Here is a 19,236-nt window from a genome sequence, read left to right on the forward strand (position 1 = left end):
ACGACTAACTTGTGCTCTTCGGTCTCCTTGTGTGGGTGTCTGGGAGCCAGCTGGCAAGGGTGGTGGGTTTTTTTTTCTTGTTGTTGTTGAACAATTGAACTATGCGAGTCACTAAATAAGGAAAAGACATTTGTCTAGTTAGCACTTAAGGGGTCAGGAAGAAGTGGTTGGAGCTCAAACTCTCTGCCCTCAGTGTTGACAGGCAGGTATTATAGGTCGAGTTCCTTAACCTGGAGTCTATAAATTTCCTACATATTTATGAAAATTATGCAAATATATGCTTACCACCCAAAAAATGCATCTGCAACTTTCATCAAATGATCAAAGGCTACATAATTAAAAACCATTGTTTTTAGAGGGAGGGAAAGCGAAGCAAACCTGATTGAGGACCTCACTCTTGCACTCTAAATTCAAATTAGACTGGAGGGCTTCCTTATCTCCAGCCACCTTCCCCTTGTGCCCCTTCCTACTGACACACCTTCCCCAGGTGGCTTCCTGCATCTTGTTGTGGAAGCCACTGGAGGCCCCAACCTTCTTTTCGCAGGAACTTCTCACATACGTTTCCCAAAGCTACCTTCTCTCTCCCTTCTCTGCTTACTGTTTCCAGGAGAGGGTATAAGAGTCAGGGATTTTTGTTCATAAGCAGCCTCGAGTGTCCATTCAATTACATTGTGGTTAAAAGGAATTTATGAGCTGATTTGAGAATCTAAGACAGTAGCTATGAGAAAAAAATGTAACCAAAATTCCAATCTAATACTTTGCAAATTAACTTTTAGAATTCCTCTAGTTCTTTAGTTCAGCAAACTCTGCGTGTGATACAGAAACTCTTGACATTTTCCAGAAACAGAATGAAAATTTATGGATAGTGATTTCAGAGTCGCCCAGATCTGTCTGTAAAATTGTCTTAATTTAGTTTTTCTCCCTGAATTTTTTAAGACTTAGAAAAATCTACCTCTGAATAGGAATTCACTTTAATGGGCTTTCTTTCTAGGAGAGAACATATAAAAAGCACATTCTAAATTTTTAAGTCTGGCATCTGGACACATTAGAAAAAGCTACCACTAAGACTGAAGTTGGAAGAATTTGTTCGTTTGTTTATTCATATTAAAAACCCCGTAATGAGGACCTGTTATGAACTCTCAGGCACTGTGTTAGATGCTGAGAAATGAGAAGTGGTGTCTTGCTCATCGTGATCTGTTGACACAGCTACTAGAGGTAGCAAAAAAGCATTGGAATCAGTACTCTGCCTGTCTGGGAAGAGGGGTGGAGATGAGGGTAAACTTCACCAAAAGGTGACAGCTATTGAAGTTGCATCTTCAAGGTTCAATAGAAGCTTGTCAGGTAAAGAAGGGGTGTTGTTATAAATGGTAGGTTTGTTTGTGCTTTCCTTATTTGAACTAAATTTAACATTTACCACTGTTATTTTATATTTTCAATTAGAGCTCCAAACGAGAATGGAAGCCACTGGAGGATCGTAGCTGCACAGACATACCGTGGCTGCTGCTTTTTATCCTCTTCTGCATTGGGATGGTAAGGACGCTCGCTGATGATCAGAACCTGAACTCAGGGTTTGAGGAAATGGTGGGGAGTTGGTTTAGAGGAAGCTTGTTATTTACTTATTCACTCTTAATTCTACCTGAATTGCTTATATAACTGGAGGTTGTAGAATACCACCGAAGCAAGTTATTTTTCTGCTATACGATTTACTAGTACTATCTGGTACCCCTCGATATTCTTTTTTTTTTTTTTTTGTATACATGAAGAGAGATCAGAATTTAAAGAGTAGTTGAAGCTCTGTGTCCGACTAGACCATTTCAGGAAGCTTAGATCATTTGACATACATTTCTGTGAACTCTGATCTTAAGTGGGTGGTGGTAAGCGATGCACTGGCCATGGAGTCAAGAGTCCTGAGTATTCATCTAGCCTGGTTACACAAACCTGATGGTGATTTTTGTGTCAGTCAGTTTTCCTGTCAGAGACTTGGTGTTCCTTTGTATAAAATTAGAGATTCTGCCAGCTGGTATCTCTCCATAGTGCTTCCAGTTCTGACATTTTTTGGTTCTTCCTAGTTGGGAAGGCTGGTCTCTCTCTGCCTCTTCCCTCTCCTGCCCACACTGGGCCCCTGCTGCCTGCCGTGTCTACTGTGATGAGTGACGTCTCTCAGTTGAGATCAAGGAACCTGGTCACTTCCCAGTGGGTGTAGAGGTTACAGGAGCAGAGTTCCTGCTGCAAAGTGGTGGGAGTGTCCTCATCCAAGTTGCGACACCACTCTGCCCTGCAGGGGTTTCTGATACAGGCTTTGGGGACTTCAGAATCCCTGCTTGTGTGCTGGGCTGGAAAAAAGGTGGAAAACAGTGGGTGTAGAGCTAACAGATTACAGCTAGAAAAGACTTGGAAGTCCTCATCTGGTCTGTCACCCTTGTTTTGCAGATTAAAAACATCAGATGCAGAGTTGGATATGACCATCCCAAGGCCATGCTGCTAGTTAATGACAGAGCTGGGAACAGAGCTCCCAGGCCTGTGCTCTTTCTGCTGCCTGTTTCTTCTTCCTCAGGGGAGCTGTGCAGACAGTATTGTTCTCTTTCATAGCCTTTACAACTCAGAAAAAAATTATGCTACCTCAGGCAACCCTTTTTCCACTTATGTCTAGTATTTTTTTAAAGATTTTACTTATTTTCAGAGAAGGGAGAAGGGAGGGAGAGAGAGAGGGAGACAAACATCCATGTGCAAGAGAAATATCAGTTGGTTGCCTCATGTACTCCCCCAACTGGGGACGTGGCCAACAACCCAGCCATGTGCCCTGACAGGGACTCGAACCGGTGATCTTTTAGTTTTCAGACCTATGCTCAATTCACTGAGCCACACCAGCCAGGGCTGTAGTATTTTTAAAACCCCCCTTTTCCATACCTTTTATAGATGTTCTTTAGGAAAATCTTATTCTGTGTCTCTCTATGCCTGTCCACCTTGCAAATGCCATTTGAGACTCACACAACAACCCTGATCATGGCTACTAGGCCTACTTGTAGATACCAATTCTGCCCCTGAACCAAGGGAAAGAAAGTAAATTTTAATGAGATATAATAAATTCAGCAAAATAAGGAGTATTCATTTTGAAGATAATAGTTCAGTTTTAGCAAACCTAGGATATTTAGAAAAGTCAAAACACCACTTCCTAACTTAGGACTTCTAAGAGATGGTTCAAGAGTCTATTTAGTTTAATGGAGTGGCCGCGGAAATGCAGCATGCATGAATGTGCGTGCAGAGTGTAGGAAAAAGCCTTTGCTAACAGAGTCAGTCCGTAACCTGTCCCCACCCTGAATTTAACTCTGGGACGAAAAGCAGCTGACCTTTCAAAATTATGTTTATAAAAACATGTAACTGCCACCCAAGGTGCTTTTGATTTTCTGTGCTAAAATAGCTCAGGAAAGTGCCCCTATTAATGTAAATAGACTGAGTTAGGAGTGACTGGAGAGTAAGATACTATTTGTTTACTGAAATGTTTTAATGCAGTGGTAATCAATATAATGTTGATTTTAGTGAGATGATAATTAAGACCCATTGTGTGTATTTTTAGGTGCAAGCATAGTGTTATTTATCTTGGAATGATTCTTTTAACAGATTACCTTCATGGAGTTGAGCTAACATCAAATTTTGTCATGTGAAACTAGAGAAATCTCAAAGTTCTGTTGCCCGCCCTTCTGGCACAACAGTAGTTCAGAGTTTGTCTTCTGAGTATTTATTTTATATATATATTTATAGAAAAATTTTCCCCTGTGGATTTCCTTCTGTTACTACTTTAAAGAGAAACAGTCGACAAACGTTGAGCATTACTTTATGCTTGAGACTTTCATCTATGTATTTACCTCATTACGTTCTCCCAATTATCTTGTGAGGTAGATCTTACCCCAGTTTACAGACAAGGTATGGCGATGTTAAATATTAGCCCGTCTGAGTATATACTGATGGTAATAAGTGGCAAAGATAGAATAGAAACTGAAACCTGCCTATATTCTCTTCACACTGTGGCCCAGCAGCTGCTGCTTTTAGAGTCTTTCTCAGCCATCTTGCTGCCTAATATTCAAACCATATCTTTATTCACTCCCTTCACTTACAGTTCTTTGCTTGCTCCTTGATAACTGCTCCAGCTCCAAAATATCTTAAGGTCTTGTCATCTTTCACTCATCCTTTCCATTAAATATTTCTATTTCTACATGTTCATTTTTTCATAAATATTTGTCCTCTTATTTCTCCCCTTATTTTGAGGATTTTCCATGCTGGAATTGTCTAGAACTTAGGGTATATTTCCAAGTAAATTGCTATCGGCCTTCTTCAGAGCTATCCCTTCCACATAGACTTTCATCCATTTTTTGAAATTATTGGACATATGCTTAACCTGCTCTAAAAAAATTACATATAACATTGTACTTCTAAATTTTTATTTTTCATTTAAGTTGTAAAAAAAAAGGGTTCTCAATCCAAGTTGCACATAGTTGCACATTAGAATAAGCTGGGATCTTTTGAAAAATACTCATTTCTGGCCCCACCTTAGGGATTCTGATTTAATCTCTGTCATTCTAATGCTCAGCCAGGGTTGAGACCCACTGTTGTAGGCACTGATAAACCCCTGAAGAGTTTTGAGCAAGAAATGATTAGATTGGGTTTAGAAAGAGAGCCCTGGTCGTCAGTGTTAAAGATGCTTGCGAAGCCATTTCATGGAGGCAGAGATTTTAGGCAGACTACTGCGGTAGCTGATACAGTAGTCCAGTTAAGAGGTGAAAAACCTGAAGTCAGAAGAGGAGGAGAGATTTTAAAAGTAGGGTTTGGCCTTGACTGGGGTGGCTCAGTGGGTTGGGCATCACTGTAGAACAAAAGGTTGCCCGTTTGATTCCTAGTCAAGGCACATGCCTGGGTTGCAGGCCAGGTCTCCGGCTGTCTCTCATATCAGCGTTTCTTTCCCTCTCTTTCTCCCTCCCTTCCCCTTTCTCTAAAAATAAACAAATAAATAAGTCTTTTTAAAAAACTTCTAAGAAGTAGGATTTGATATCATCAATGCTGCTGGCAAGTGAGAGACTGATTAAGGGTGACTAAGAGGTTGTTGTGTTAGAAGTTCAGGGTAGGGTTTTCAGTTCAAATCCTACATTATCTCCTCATAGGTTGTAAACTATGGCTTCTGTGCACATGAGGGAACAAGAAAGGGATAGATTAACAAACTATTACTACATCAGTAGCTGAACAGATACCTGATTATATTCAATAACGTACTCTGTTGTCAAAATGACTTGTGGAATAAAGCTTAGGCTAAAGGGCCTTTCCATCTTGGATGGTCTGATTTAATTCCGTCTTGGGGAGAAGAATTTGTGAAAAGAGAATAGGAGAGAGAAGAGGTTCCACCTGGACCAAATGAGCCCAGATCAACTTATTATAAAAGGCAGGAAAGTTTAGGCATGTTTACCATGCAAAAATGGAAGCTATAAAACCCTCTGCAACTTCCCCCTGATATTGCTGCTTACTGTGTACTGGGTACTATTCTCTGCACTTAGCATAGAACCATATTTAATTTTCAGAACAGCTCAATGAAGTAGACATTATCATCATTCCTATTTTACAGATAAGGGGACAGAGACATTGAGATATGTTATGACTTGTCTATGGCAACGTTGAATGCAGGAAAGAAGAGGAAGGAAGTGAAGCTTCAAGAGATAATCCCTTTTTGTTGCCTAGAACCGGGAACAAAAGAAAAGGTCGTTCAGAACCTGGACCTGTAGCACACACCTCAGCTACCAGTGGAGTGTAGTCTAATCAGTATTTTAGACTCTGAGCAAATAATTCAGCGTTACCACTTCCTCTAGTGTAGAGTTAGGGAGCTAGGGTGATGGCCAGAACGTGGAGAGAGGAGAACTGAAACAGCCTCCCACTCCGCGCCTTACATGTGCAGTCTGGTAAATAATGACGCTATAAAGGGAGAGAGGATATATGCAAGAAGGGGGTTTAGGTTTGGTGAAATGAGGACGTGAGAGGATGACTTTGACACAGAAAGTGTATGGGTCAGGATAAGCAATTGAAAATGCACACTGGAGCTTGGGAGAATGGTCTGGACTAGAACTGGATTTAGGAGATATCACTGCGTAGTATTTCCCTTCACGCTGCTTTCAAGGACTTTTATATTTTATAGCATGAGTCAGGTTCCTGGAGCACAGTGTTTCTACCTCATTAACTAGTGTTGATAGCAGCACAAAGTGAGAGACTCAAAGACTCACTGCAGTATTTTGTCACGTGTGTGATGGCCTGTGCTTTGCCAGGATCATGGAATAGGAACAGGACAGCATGCCACAAGCCACTTAAAGGTTCCCTGATCCAAATGACTACCTACTTTCTGTTAAATCTTGTCTGTTTTTTTTCTTTTAAAAAATTGCAGTGAAATATACATAACATAAAATTTACTCTTTTAACTATTTTTAAGTGTACCGTTTAGTAACATCCATGTTACTTTTAGTCTAGTCTTGTTTATTTTTTTCTCAATCACTGTAGTGGGCCACATGGGTTTATACTTACTTCTCTCTGCAAGTATACCCTGAAAAAACTTAATTTGTACCTACTTTTCCTTAGAATCATAAAATTGTGGAAGTGAAAAAGGCGTTTGAGATTAGTCTAGTCCAATCCTTCTTACAGGTGAGGAAACTGAGGCACAGAGAATTTAAAGTGACTTACCCAGGATCATAAGGAGTTTTTGCAGCAGAGCTGGGTTCAGTTTCTAGTATTCTTTGTGTGTGTGTGTGTGTGTGTGTGTGTATTTTTAAACTGCTTAAGCTGCTCATGAAACTGAGCCTCCCTGCTTTTGCTCCCTCATACCTCATTATTTTCTTTTGAGACATTTCAGTTCTTCTAGGGTAAACTTTATGTATTATAACCCCTTTGTCCCTTACCTGACATCTTGCATTTGTATGTGCTTAACATGTGCTTATTGAGTGGCTATTTCCTAGACTTCCAGTCATTATTATCTTCCCCTCTCCTCTTTCTTAGAGTAGTGCATCCTATTTAACTTTAAAGAAATCCAGAAATCTACCAGATTGGTAGAAATGTTGTTAACTTTTTTAGTTTGTTCGCATGAACAGTAGTTCTGCATCAGGCATTCTAATCCTACCCGGTCTGCTGGGTCTTCCTTGTCTCAGGGTTCTCAGAAGGAACAAGCCACACGTTACATTAAGGTTTGACAGACTGGTTATTAGGGCCTGATGCTAAGCATTGATTGAAATAAGAGATTTATAGAGCTAAAGGAGGCAGGTAGTGTTTGAGAAAAAAAGAATCTGGATATAATTTCATGAATGCTTGGGGAAGGGCTATATGCACAAGACTTTTCCCCCATCTTTTTATTTTGAGACATTTTGCTATACTCATACTCCACACTTTGTCTCCCCTTCATGTTTCTGTTGACTTTTTTTTCAAAACTAAGCTAAGGCTTTTATACAGTAGAGGCTCCAAGTGTGAAATTCAACATGCTTGTGAAATAAAATGTCTCTCTCTCTCTTTTTTTTTTTTTTGACTAATAATGAATGAAACTAAGCAAAAACTCTTTAAGTTGAACTAAACCTTGTGATGTGAACGGAAAACGAGCACAGTTCGTTATTTAGCAAATTGTCTTTCTCCCACTTAGCAATAGGTACTTACTAGTCGCCAGATTTTGCCTGTGACCCACCATCTCTGTATGCCTTCATCTGATTTGAGTCACCTTCTATCTGTGATTAGATTTATCTGCTCCTCCTCTCTGTCTTAAAATAGGAGTTCTGAAAGCACTTCAGTAACTCAGTCATTTTAAGATTTTAGCCATGCTTTTCTTCCTTACTAATAGACTTACTTTTTCTCTAGTGATTGCTCCCTGTTACAATATTACAAAAGCTTTCTTCATCTCCCTTATCATTTGCTCTATTAAAGTGATTTCCTTCTGTTGAATGCCTGCCCCCACCCCACCTTCTGTAGAGCCATTAAATTATTGAGTATATTCTGTAAGTTTTCCCACCCTATTTTGATTTCATGTACCACATTTTTTTCTCATCTGAAACTATAGTGGTTCCCACATTTGGATTTCAGGATTAAAAAAAAAATTGTATTTTTAATTATGTTTTACCTATTTCCCCGTTATCAATGCTGTACCACATGGGAAGTCCCTGGGATAACAGCCATGGTTTCTTTCTAACTTATTATCATATTCTTTTCCTTCCTTTCTCCCCTGAAACTTCTCACCCTCTCTATTCTAATCCTTTGGAAGCTGTCAAGAAGTTTACATGGCCAATCTGAACATATGTCAGTGTCCCATTTTACTGTGTATCTGTGACATTTATCATTTATACTCTGCCTGCATCCCAGAGGGATGTGAGGTGACTTATGATTAAAACAAAAAACAAAAAAAACCCCACATAACACACATGTCCAACAATACTCTGTTAAAAATAGTCAGAAAAGGAAATCAGAAATCATTTAAAGGAATCTGTAACACAACGTACTTATCAAGCATAAGAAAATTCCTATGAAAAGTAAAAGAAGAACATAACCTTTTTAATTATGTAAGGGCTTTGCTATTTTAGACTTGTAATGAAAGAAGATTGTAATTGTGGTCTGAATATTTCTATGTAGAAACAGAATTACTGACAATATTTCTCACTTTTATTCCCCCAAGAAATTTTATTCTAAAATTGAGAACTGAAAGAGTTTTTGGTTAGTCCCTAATTACTGTTGTCAACCTCTTTAGTCTGATTTATTCAAATTTACCACTGATGGCTACCATATATTGATTACCTGCCATGTGCCAGACCAGCTAAGGGCTAGATATGCATTATCACATTTAATTCTTACCATTAGACTGTGAAATAGATAATACAATACAGTATTCCCTCACTTCTTATGGGTATTACATTCTAGGCACCCTCACGATAGGTGAATATCTGCGAAGTAGGAACCTTACATTTATTTTAGTATTTATAGATATTTTAAGGCTTTATAAACCCTTCCCACACACTTATAAACCATTCCCAGTCCCTTATTAACCGTTCCCAGTCCCTTATTAACCTTTTCCACACTTTTATAAACACTACTTATGTTCTTAAACATATTCTACACTCTTAAACCTACGTAACTGTAACAACATACATATACAGTACCGCAAAATCCCACAATATTGCGAAAAATCCGCGTTAAATAATTAAATATAATATTTTTAAAAATCCCGCGATACAGTGAGGCCACAATAAGTGAACCACGATATAGAGAGGGACTACTGTAGTCCTCCCCTTATTCACAGGAGGTACCTTCCAGGACCCCGCAGTGGATGCCAGAAACCATGGCTAGTACCCAAGCCTACATATACTATGTTTTTTGCTGTACATACACTCCTTTTCATTTAAAGAAAGTACTTTACAGCTTCTCTTTGTCACGTCCGAATTGCCAGCATCACTACTCTTGTGTTTGGGGGCCATTATTTTAAATAAAATAAGGGTGACTTGTGCACAAGCACTGTGATACCGTGGCAGTTGATCTGATAACCAGGAGAGCTACTGAGTGACTAATGGGCAGGTAGGGTGTACAGTGTGGGTGCCCTGGACAAAGGGATGACTCACATCCCAGACAAGGTGGAGCGTGGAGTGAGATTCATCACAGTGCTCAGAATGGCATGCAATTTAAAACGTATGAATTGTTTATTTCTGGAATTTTCCATTTAATATTTTCAGACCATGGTTGACTACGGGCAGCTCAAACCTCAGATAAGAAACCTCAGCACTCTGTCAGGGATGAGGAGAAAACAGTAAATAGGTAATAGGATCAAAGTCACACAGGTAGAGTAAGTGGCAGAGTAAGGGTTGGAATCCAGGTCTTTCTGGATTCCCTTTCTGTTACCTGTGATGCATTTTGTTAAAGAATCATATTGGGAAGAGTCATCATCAAGCCTCCTAATAGTTACCTGCACTTACAGTTTTTACTCAGTTGTAGGGTTTCCTATTTTGAGGTTCAAGAATTTGCTTAAAATGTGCTGATTTGCATATGTATATGTATGTAGAGGACTAAAAATTTTTTTCTCGTGTCTTAGTGTTGGCTTGAAGTTCTGAGATGGGGCTACCTGCTCTGCAGTCTCCTTGGAGAAGTCAGGAGGGGGGAGGGGCATTAGGGTACGGATGAATGAGTGAGTACTTAACCCTCTGTGCCTAATTTAGTGCGCAGTTAGCTGTTGCTTTGAGGCAGAAGGGTACTATCATTTATTGAGATAGACACTTTGCATGTATTATCTCATGTAATTCTCACAGTAGCCTTTGTGGTCAATGGCTTTAGCCCCAATTTATAGATGGGTAAACTGAGGCACAGAGCATTAAGCAAGTTTGTCCAAGTTCACACAAGGAGAAAATTCAGTCATCCATGTTCCATTGATTCATGCAGGTTTATCTGACCCCAGAGCCTATGGTCTTTCCCTTACAGCATGTTCTCCTTTCTAACAACAATAATAGTTCATATTTATTGAGGTCTTATTTTGTGCCAGGCAGGAATCTTACCACTTTACTGGATTATTTCCTTTTATCCTTACAGAAGCCTTATGAGTGCCCAGTATCTCCATTTTACAGGTCAGTAAATTGAGGCACAGGGAGTTACAGTAACCTGGCAAGGATCAGAGAGCAGGATAGTTGCAAATCAGGAATAGCATCTACTGAGTCTACTTTCTTACAAAGTGTAGTTTCAGAAAGTTTCTACTAACTAGAACTATACTCTCTGCTCTTCCCCTCTCACTTTCCTTACCTGAATTATAAAAATAGAGGTTACTTTGAAAAAAAGTTTGTTTGCTTTTTTAGGAAATCACGTTTAAGAGGGAAATACTTTCTCTGAGGAATTATATATGAGTGTAGTTCTTACCACTGTAGGGCTGAGAGCTACCAGCGCTACTTAGTGCTAATCATTGTACTTGGTTGTCATGGTAAACTGTGATAATCTCTCCCTTCATTAGCCACTTTAAGAAAAATAACAAAAACTCAAGTTTATAAAGACCAAGTTGCAAGGATATTTCTAATCCCCAGTCTTTTCTCCCACTTGAATCAGTTTATCCATGGTGACACACCTTACTTCCTATCCTTAGGCCCAGTAGCCTGCAGTTGAGTATAAGCTTTTATTGCTTTGTTTTGGTCAGCATGTACTTGACGTAGCAAGCATGATGTGGTTCTGAAGCATCTACCATTTGCCTTTGGCACTGTGATGAAGCAGGTTCCCATGAAACGAAGTGACCTTTGGGGCCCACAGACCCAGTGACTCACTCTCCTTGACTCCAATATTAAGAGCTTGGCAGTGCTTCATGGTATCATTCTTTGGCTTGTATATGGCTTTATTGCAGGAAGCAAACAGAAGTGTTGTGTGCACTGAAGTGTTAATAATTCAAAACCCACACACCTATTATTCTTTGAATTTTGTCTTTTATCCATTGTTGTTGCTCATTTAATAGGACTCCTTCAACCAAATAAAACTAAAAAAATAAAAATAAAAATGAAGAAAGATGGGTTTGATTCTGTGCTCTGATGTTTATGAGCTTCTGTGGCCTTTGAAAACTTGTATACCTCTCTGGACCTCAGTTTCCTTGCTGTGAGGATTAGCTGTAATGGATGGTAAGCACCCGGTACAGAGCCTGGCATAGAGCAGATGTTCCATACAGAGAGGCTGCTGTTATTATTATAAAATGCAAAGACCATCTTATGATGTAATAGCTTAGAGATTTGTTTTCTTATGGTGCTAAACAGTGTTTCCCTGGGGACTTCTTTGTGCTGCTTATGTGAAAACCAAGGAAAATAGTGGAATAGTGTTTGCAACAAGGAAAGATAGCTCTTTGTTCCCTTCAACAGACAAAGAAGCTCATTATGTATCAAGTAGTGACTGTTGCTATTGAAATGGTTTATTTGTATGTTTTTTTTCTGTTTTTTTCCCCCCTAGGGATTTATTTGTGGCTTTTCAGTAGCAACAGGTGCAGCAGCGAGACTAGTGTCAGGATACGACAGCTATGGAAATATCTGTGGGCAGAAAAATGCAAAGTTGGAATCAATACCAAACAGTGGCATGGACCACACCCATCGGAAGTGAGTAGAATGTTGCTGAATGATGGCACAATGGAAACTTTAAAGTGGGGGGAGAAAATTCTGCTTTTCTTACTGTTATAAGACTATCTTACTGAATATTATTCTTATATAACTCCTGTTGATGATTTTTTTTTTTTTTAAAGACTGTCCACTTGAATCATTCCTGACCTATAAACTTTTTCCAGGAAACAAAATTAGCTGCCATGTGAAAATGGGGTACTTTGAGGTTTTAATGAGTAAAGGCTTGATTTGAGAGGATTGCTCTTGTACTTTGTTTTCCCATTAGGTTTTAGGCCGTCCACCAAGTTTTAACCCAGAAAAATAACATTTTACTTCCTATGATTATATTTGATGGGAGGGATGATAATGGGTTTTGAAACATTAAAGTTATAATGAAACATTTTACAATGCATAATTTATAAGTATACATCAATCCAATTTTATAAAAGTTGCATTTGCTTTGTCAAGACGTTAAAATTTGTTTAGTGTTCTCAAGGTTCATCTTTTGGATTTCATGAAATTCCTGACTTAGTCCCTTTTTTTCTTCAAAAGAGCCATTATTTCATTTTTAATGTCTCTGGGGAAAATATATTTTATCAACCATATTTTATGTATGATCAGTATATTTGTTTAAACTGTCTATTTATACCCCCATCAAATTTTATTAGATAGGTCTAATAAAGGCAAGACCTCGGAATTAAACAAATGAATTTTAAGGTGACAAATTAACCAATTCAATTAATGTACTTTATAGGAAAGGCTAAATAGATTAAAAAAAAAAAACCAAAAACATTTTTGTAGGTTGTATTTCTATTATGAAGCATTTCCTAGGATGTAATAACGATACTCATTATTAGATCAATCTGTTGCTTAAATCTGGGTCCCTACTGGAAAGTATAAGGTTAATTTGGTAATTTCACAACTGTGAAGATATCCAAATAGTTAATCACATCTCAGAGAAATCCCTCCACTTAACAAAGGGATAATAAAGTTCAAATAAATAAAACTTTTAAGTTACAGTAATGAATATGGATGTAGCATGCTGTAGTCAACAAGCACATGCTACCACCCTGTGAGGTGCATGTAGTAGGAGCTTAGAGATGTTGAAATGGCTTCTCCCAAAGCCTGGTGGGCAGTGGAGTATCTAGTGCAGACCATGAGCTTTGTATGCACCTGCTTCCCCTGGCAGAGGTGAAAAGTGGACTCTTAGAGAGTAATGTGATGATGGGTTGTTTCCTTTTTCCTTTTTGATTGCCTCATGAAATTAACACAAATATTAGGCCTTGTACAATATTATTTCTAATAGCCAGACTATTATTTTGCTTTTCTTTTGAAATAATTTTAGACTCATATAGAGTTGCAGAAAAAGTTCAGAGTTCCACGTATCTTTTTTTTTTTTTGTAGTTAGTGTCCACTGTCAAATATTGTTTAATCCTTTAATGCCATTAACATGTACCAAACATAAAATGTTACTTCTTAGATAACTGAGGAGATAGGAGGGAAGGGGCTCTACTCTCTCAGGTCCACTGCTCAGACGAAGTTGTAATTATCTTTATGGCTCCCTTTATAACTTGCTGAAGACTCCAAGCATATTCTCAACCTATGGTTTGTGTAAATGTCACCCTTCATGCTTCCCCTCATGGAGGTTCATTTGGTTAATTTTTAATTTCAATTCCTTGGGTTGTTCTATGTATATTTTGACCTCTCACGAAGAGAGTCTGCTATTATTTAAAAAAAAAAAAAAGGTTACTTTTCCCTGAATGCTGAGCACAGTCAAGAGCCATTCGTGGATAGCAGTAGGGGAAATAGTTATCCTAAGTATAGAGATGCCCTAACTCATATATACATGTTCAAAATTTATTTTTAATCTCCACTTGCCTCTTCTCTGCATATGAGCATTTTAGTGCTGACCCATCTAAGTATTTCTATTTTAAATTGTAATTTTTTTTCAATGGTGCATTTTGAAGATATGTTTCTCAGGTAAGTCTATTTGGATTTGGAAAGAGGCAGAAAATCTTTATGTCTATTACCTTTCCTCATCCTCATCTTTTTTCCTGCTAAATGCACTGGTTTTCTCCTTTTTCACTCATTTCCACATACATCTTTAGCTTTAGTATGAATACCAGTCCCTTCCATAGCTATAGAATTTTTTTTACACCTGTTTTGTCTTCTATAACTTCAGTTTGACCTTGATCACTTTCTCCTATCCCTCATCCTCAGCCCCAGTACCAAGTACTTACTAGGATCTCTGTACATATTTTTTGACAAAGTTAATGAATGGATCTTTTAAAATCTTGAATACAACCAACTCTTTCTTGCCTTCATGAATATCCTTTTCTCTATCAGAAAAAAATTTTTCTCCCATTTTTCACATGGCTAAATTCTATTCATCCTTCAGTTCTCAGTATAAATGTTACTTCCCAAAAAAGTTAAATCAAGTATTTAAAAATACTCCTTCATGTAGCCTGTAATATGTGTAATTATACATTCATTTTGTGATTATTTGTTAAATGCTTGTCTCTTCTAAGTTCCACAAGAACTTAGATGAGGTCTGTTTTGTTCACTGCTATATCCTCAGTATCTAGAACATAGTAGGCATTTAATTCAAAGTTTGTTGAATGGGTAGATAAATTCATTTCCTTTTTAGAATATGTTCTAAAGAAGTGAATTATTGAGTGCAAGGATCTGAATATTTTAAGATTATTAATGCATATTGTTGAATGGCTTTCTGTAAAAGCTGTTTCATTTACATTCCCACCAACAGTGTCTGGAATTGCTTCATTTTTTGCTAGTATTACTAGCCTTTAATTTTCACTAATTTGATCAGCTAAAAAAAATGTTTTTTTATAGTTGTAATTTTTGTGTCTTTGATTATTCATGAGTAAGCCTTTCTTCCCTCATGTGTTTGTTGGCCTCTCATGAAGACTATTGTGCTAGCCTGTCTATTCTTATCTTTCCTCTAATCTTCTCTATCCTCTATACTTCGTGATAAGATTAAGTTCTTTAAAACACTTTATTGTTATTTTCATGCCCAGGAGCCTTTCTTTTAGTGTTGTTGCCTATAGTATCAAAAATGAGCCCACTCAGTGCCTGCCATTCCAGGCTTCCCATGATTCAGACCCCTTGAACCTATTCAGCCGCCTCGCGCTGCTCCTCAGTGCAGTAGTATTGATATTCTGTTGATTCTACCTCTGTATTATTCCCCCTACCTCTCTGCCAGTGAATTCCTGAAAGACTTAAGGTGGGTCTTGTAACTAACTTCTTCATAAAATATTTCAAAACTAACTTTATCCTGTAGTAATCTTTCCTTTATCTGAACATTCATTCCTATTTCACACTTGTTTTTCTGTTGCCTCTAAGTTCTTCTCCAATTATATTATCTGTTTTTACTTGTGTTAATTATCAGTAACTAGGTAACAATATTACCATAAACTTTGTGGCTCAAAACAAGATGCAGTGCTGGCTGGGTAGCTCAGTTACTTAGAGTGTTGTCCTGGTACACCAAGGTTGTGGGTTTGATCCCTGGTCAGGCACATATAAGAAGCAGCTTAATTAACCAATGAATGCATGACTAAGTGGAAGAAACTGATCTCTCTCTCTCTCTCTCTCTCTCTCTCTCTCTCTCTCTCTCTCTCTCTCTCTCACAGACACACACACACACACACAAGTCAATCAATAAATAAAGAACAAGATACAGACACATTTACTACCTCACAGTTTCTATGAGTCAGGAATCTGGATATGGCTTAATTTTATCTCCTGCTTCAGGCTGTAGTCAAGGTATTAGTCAGGGCGGGCTCTACTGGGAAAGTTCCCCTTCCAAGCTCATGTAGTTGTTGGCAACACACAGTCGTTGAGGACTGTTGGACTGAGAGCCTTAGCACCTGACTGACTGTGAGCTGGAGGATACCCTCCATACATGTTTCGTGGGCCTCACCATATGGCATGGACCTCTCCGTATGGCAGCTTACTTCAAAGCCAGCCAGGGATAGCCTCTGTAGAGAATCTGCAAGCAAGATGGAAGTTATAGGCTTATATAATGTTTTTATGGAAGTGCTATCCCATCACCTTTGTCATATTCTACCGTTTAGAAGCAAGTCACAGGTTGCATCCAAAGTCAAGTTGGGGGAATACACAGGGGCATAGATTCTAGGATGTAGGGATAATTGGGGCATTTTAGAGTCTGTCTGCCACAACTGCCCAACTCTGTCTTCCAGGAGCACCATGTTTTATATCACTCCCAGGTTTGAGCACCCAAAAGTTAACTTCATAAACTCTTACTGAATTTCAATAAAATAGGAAAGGAGTAAAGTCAGGAGAGAAATGGGAAAGGAAATGCCTTTGACCTATTCTAACCAGAAAATGTAAGATGCCAAGGTAACTGTAAGAATCCTCTTAATAGTAAAGAAAAGGCAGCATTTTACTTTCTCATCATCTTAATTTTAAGGTGTTCTTTTTCTCCAAATAATATTTTTGACCTGATTATATATTTAGTAATAAAGATATGTAGGAAAATGGCGGGTGCTATTTTATGAGAAACAGAAAGGGCCCCTCTTCATAGATTATGTTCCCTAAGTTGATTTTTAAGTTGCTTGCTTGAGATACGTAAAGCTTTTCTGCATGGAAACAATGCTTTAAATAAAGTTCTAAGCCTGGCTCAATTTAGAAAAGCTCATTTATCTCATTTATCTTAGAACCATAAAGTGCCAGAGATGAAAGGGACCTTCAAGATTACCTAGCATGTAGCCTCCTTAAAACATCCCATCAAATATGTGTGAGTGCCAGCTTAGGCACAGAGAAGAAAATGACTTGTTCCATTCATAGTTGAGCTATGGTGATTGATGGTATGTAATGGCACTACAGGACACGAGTATGGCTTACAGCCAGTGCTTTTGGTTCTGGGAATGGGGTGGTAATAATACATTTTGAACTATGATTGACAGTTCCAAAAACATTTCTTCTCCCACATTTTAGATTGCCTACAAACCATAAAGCCAGCCTTAAAGTGTATGTGTCAATTTTTAGACAGATGATGATGATGATAATTATTTACTTGTCCCCAGAGAGGAGCATGCGCCCCCCCCCCCGCCCCCCATCTTCCATATCAATCTGGATAAAGCAGGATTGCTTCTAGTTCTAAGATACCTGAATTAGTAGATATGGGACTAGGCTGGGTCACAGCATCCAGCTCTCTTGGTCCTTGGGTAGAGGACAATTGGTGGATACTCTAAAAAATTTTCCCATTGTATCTCACTTATCAATATTGAGTTTTCCATAGAGGTTTTAAAAATATCTTTTTTTGTTCAAATCTTTCTTCATCTCATTGTCTTTTTTTTCTAAGGAATCCATTTAGTGTCCCAGTCACTGATAAAGTCTCTGTGGTCCTAAAATGCCTCTTAGATTTCAGGTCATTGCCTCTGAGATTTCAGGTCATCAGCATTAACAGGATGCTCAGGCAGCGTATCATCTCTATGGGCTGTTTTATTTGAGACCTTTTTCGGTTTCCTTCATAACCTTCAGCAGGGTATTTAGTGAAAATTGAAGTGTGAGTTTACCTTTTTCCTTTAACTGTCTCATTGCCCAGAAATCCACAGCTTAGAATGTTTGTGCTGAAAGGGCCCTTAAGATCCCTGACCCCCTTCATTTTACTAGTGGAGAAATTGGGGTTTAGGAAACGTGAGTGACACGATGAGGACCCTACTATCAGGACGAGCACGTCACTCTCCAAGCTCAGGCTAGTGCTCTGTGTATTATATACTGCCCTGTCTCTCGCAAGCTGCACAGGAATCCACTGTCCCACCGCTGTCACCTTTGGGGCCTCTCCCTCCCAACGTTTAAAGATGAGAGAAACTCTTGGTAGAACATTCAGAGAAGAAGGGACAGGTATATAAATTAGCCAAGTTTTAACTAAAGAAATTTAGAAAAGATCCAAAGTCCTTAGATACATAATCTATGAAGGCTTTGAATAATTTGAAGGCAGTCTTTGTTGCTTTCTCTGTCAGATAAAGAATATGAATTTTAATAATGAAATGCATTATTCTCATTTCATATTTGTATATTTTTACTATTTATGTATTTTAAACATTTATTTGAAAACGTAGCTTAAACTGATAATGTTACTTCTAGTAAGATAATTGTTTAATAGACAGTAGTTTTATTTTAAAGGAGTTCTTCATATATTCTGTATACAAGACCTTTGTCAGATATATGTTTTGCAAGTATTTTTCAAATATTTCTCTAATCTGAGTTTGCCTTTTTATTTTTGCAGTGGTATCTTTTGACATGCATTTTTTTTTTTGTTTTGATGAAGTCTGATCTATCTATTAGATACATTTATTTTTAAAAATATGTTATTTATTAATTTTTAGAGAGAGGGGAAGAGAGGAAGAGAGTTGGGAGAGAGACATTGATGTGAGAGAGAAACATCAGTTGATTGCCTGTCGTTTGTGTCCTGACTGGGAACCGAACTCACAACCCAGACATGTACCCTAACTGGGAATTGAACTGACGACCTTTTGCTTTGTGGGACAGTGCCTATCCAACTGAGTCACACCAGTCAGAGCCCATTAGATACATTTAAAACCATGCACACAAAATATGTGTTTTTATAATGGTTTATGCTTTTTGCGTTCTAGCTGAGAAATTGCTAATGTATCCCAAAGTCTCAACGATTGTTTTCTGTGTTTTCTTCTGGAAGTTTTTATTTAGCTCTTTATGTTTATGTCTATGATCTGTTTTGATTTTATGTTTGCATACAGTATGAAGAGGCTGAGGTTTATCTTTTTTTCTTTACAAAATTACAGTTTTTCATCATCTTTTATTGAAAAGACTATCTTCCCTATTTAATTACCTTAACACCTTTGTCAAAATAGATTTTAAATCTGAGGGCACAGAAGAAAGTTGATGGAATTTCTAGTTATGGCAAAAAACAGTCTATCTAAAATTAAACAAAATAAGGGTATTACATTTTCTATAGCATTGTTTTAATTAGTTGCAACAAATCATATAAAAGATAAATGGAATGTGTGTAGATCAGTAGAGAGAAAAATAATACTATTAACCAATTACAAGGGACTCTATAACCTGTGTGTTTAGGAGATTAACAAAAACGTATCTTGAAATGAGATGCTTAATCATGGGTTAT

The 19,236-nt window shown here is 38.0% G+C and overlaps 1 protein-coding gene across 1 annotated transcript in view; it reads left to right on the forward strand.

Annotated features, from left to right (window-relative positions):
* Positions 1-19,236, forward strand: part of SLC44A1 (solute carrier family 44 member 1) — a 128,177-nt gene that overhangs the window by 43,835 nt on the left and 65,106 nt on the right. Inside the window, exons 2-3 of the mRNA XM_090274521.1 lie at positions 1,441-1,530; positions 11,950-12,092. Coding sequence (XP_090130647.1) covers positions 1,441-1,530; positions 11,950-12,092 — 233 coding nt within the window. The remainder of the gene's footprint in view (positions 1-1,440; positions 1,531-11,949; positions 12,093-19,236) is intronic.

This window comes from Furipterus horrens, unplaced genomic scaffold, assembly GCF_987537825.1.
Source record: "Furipterus horrens unplaced genomic scaffold, mFurHor1.1.pri manual_scaffold_4, whole genome shotgun sequence".
In the NCBI taxonomy this organism is placed as follows: domain Eukaryota; kingdom Metazoa; phylum Chordata; class Mammalia; order Chiroptera; family Furipteridae; genus Furipterus; species Furipterus horrens.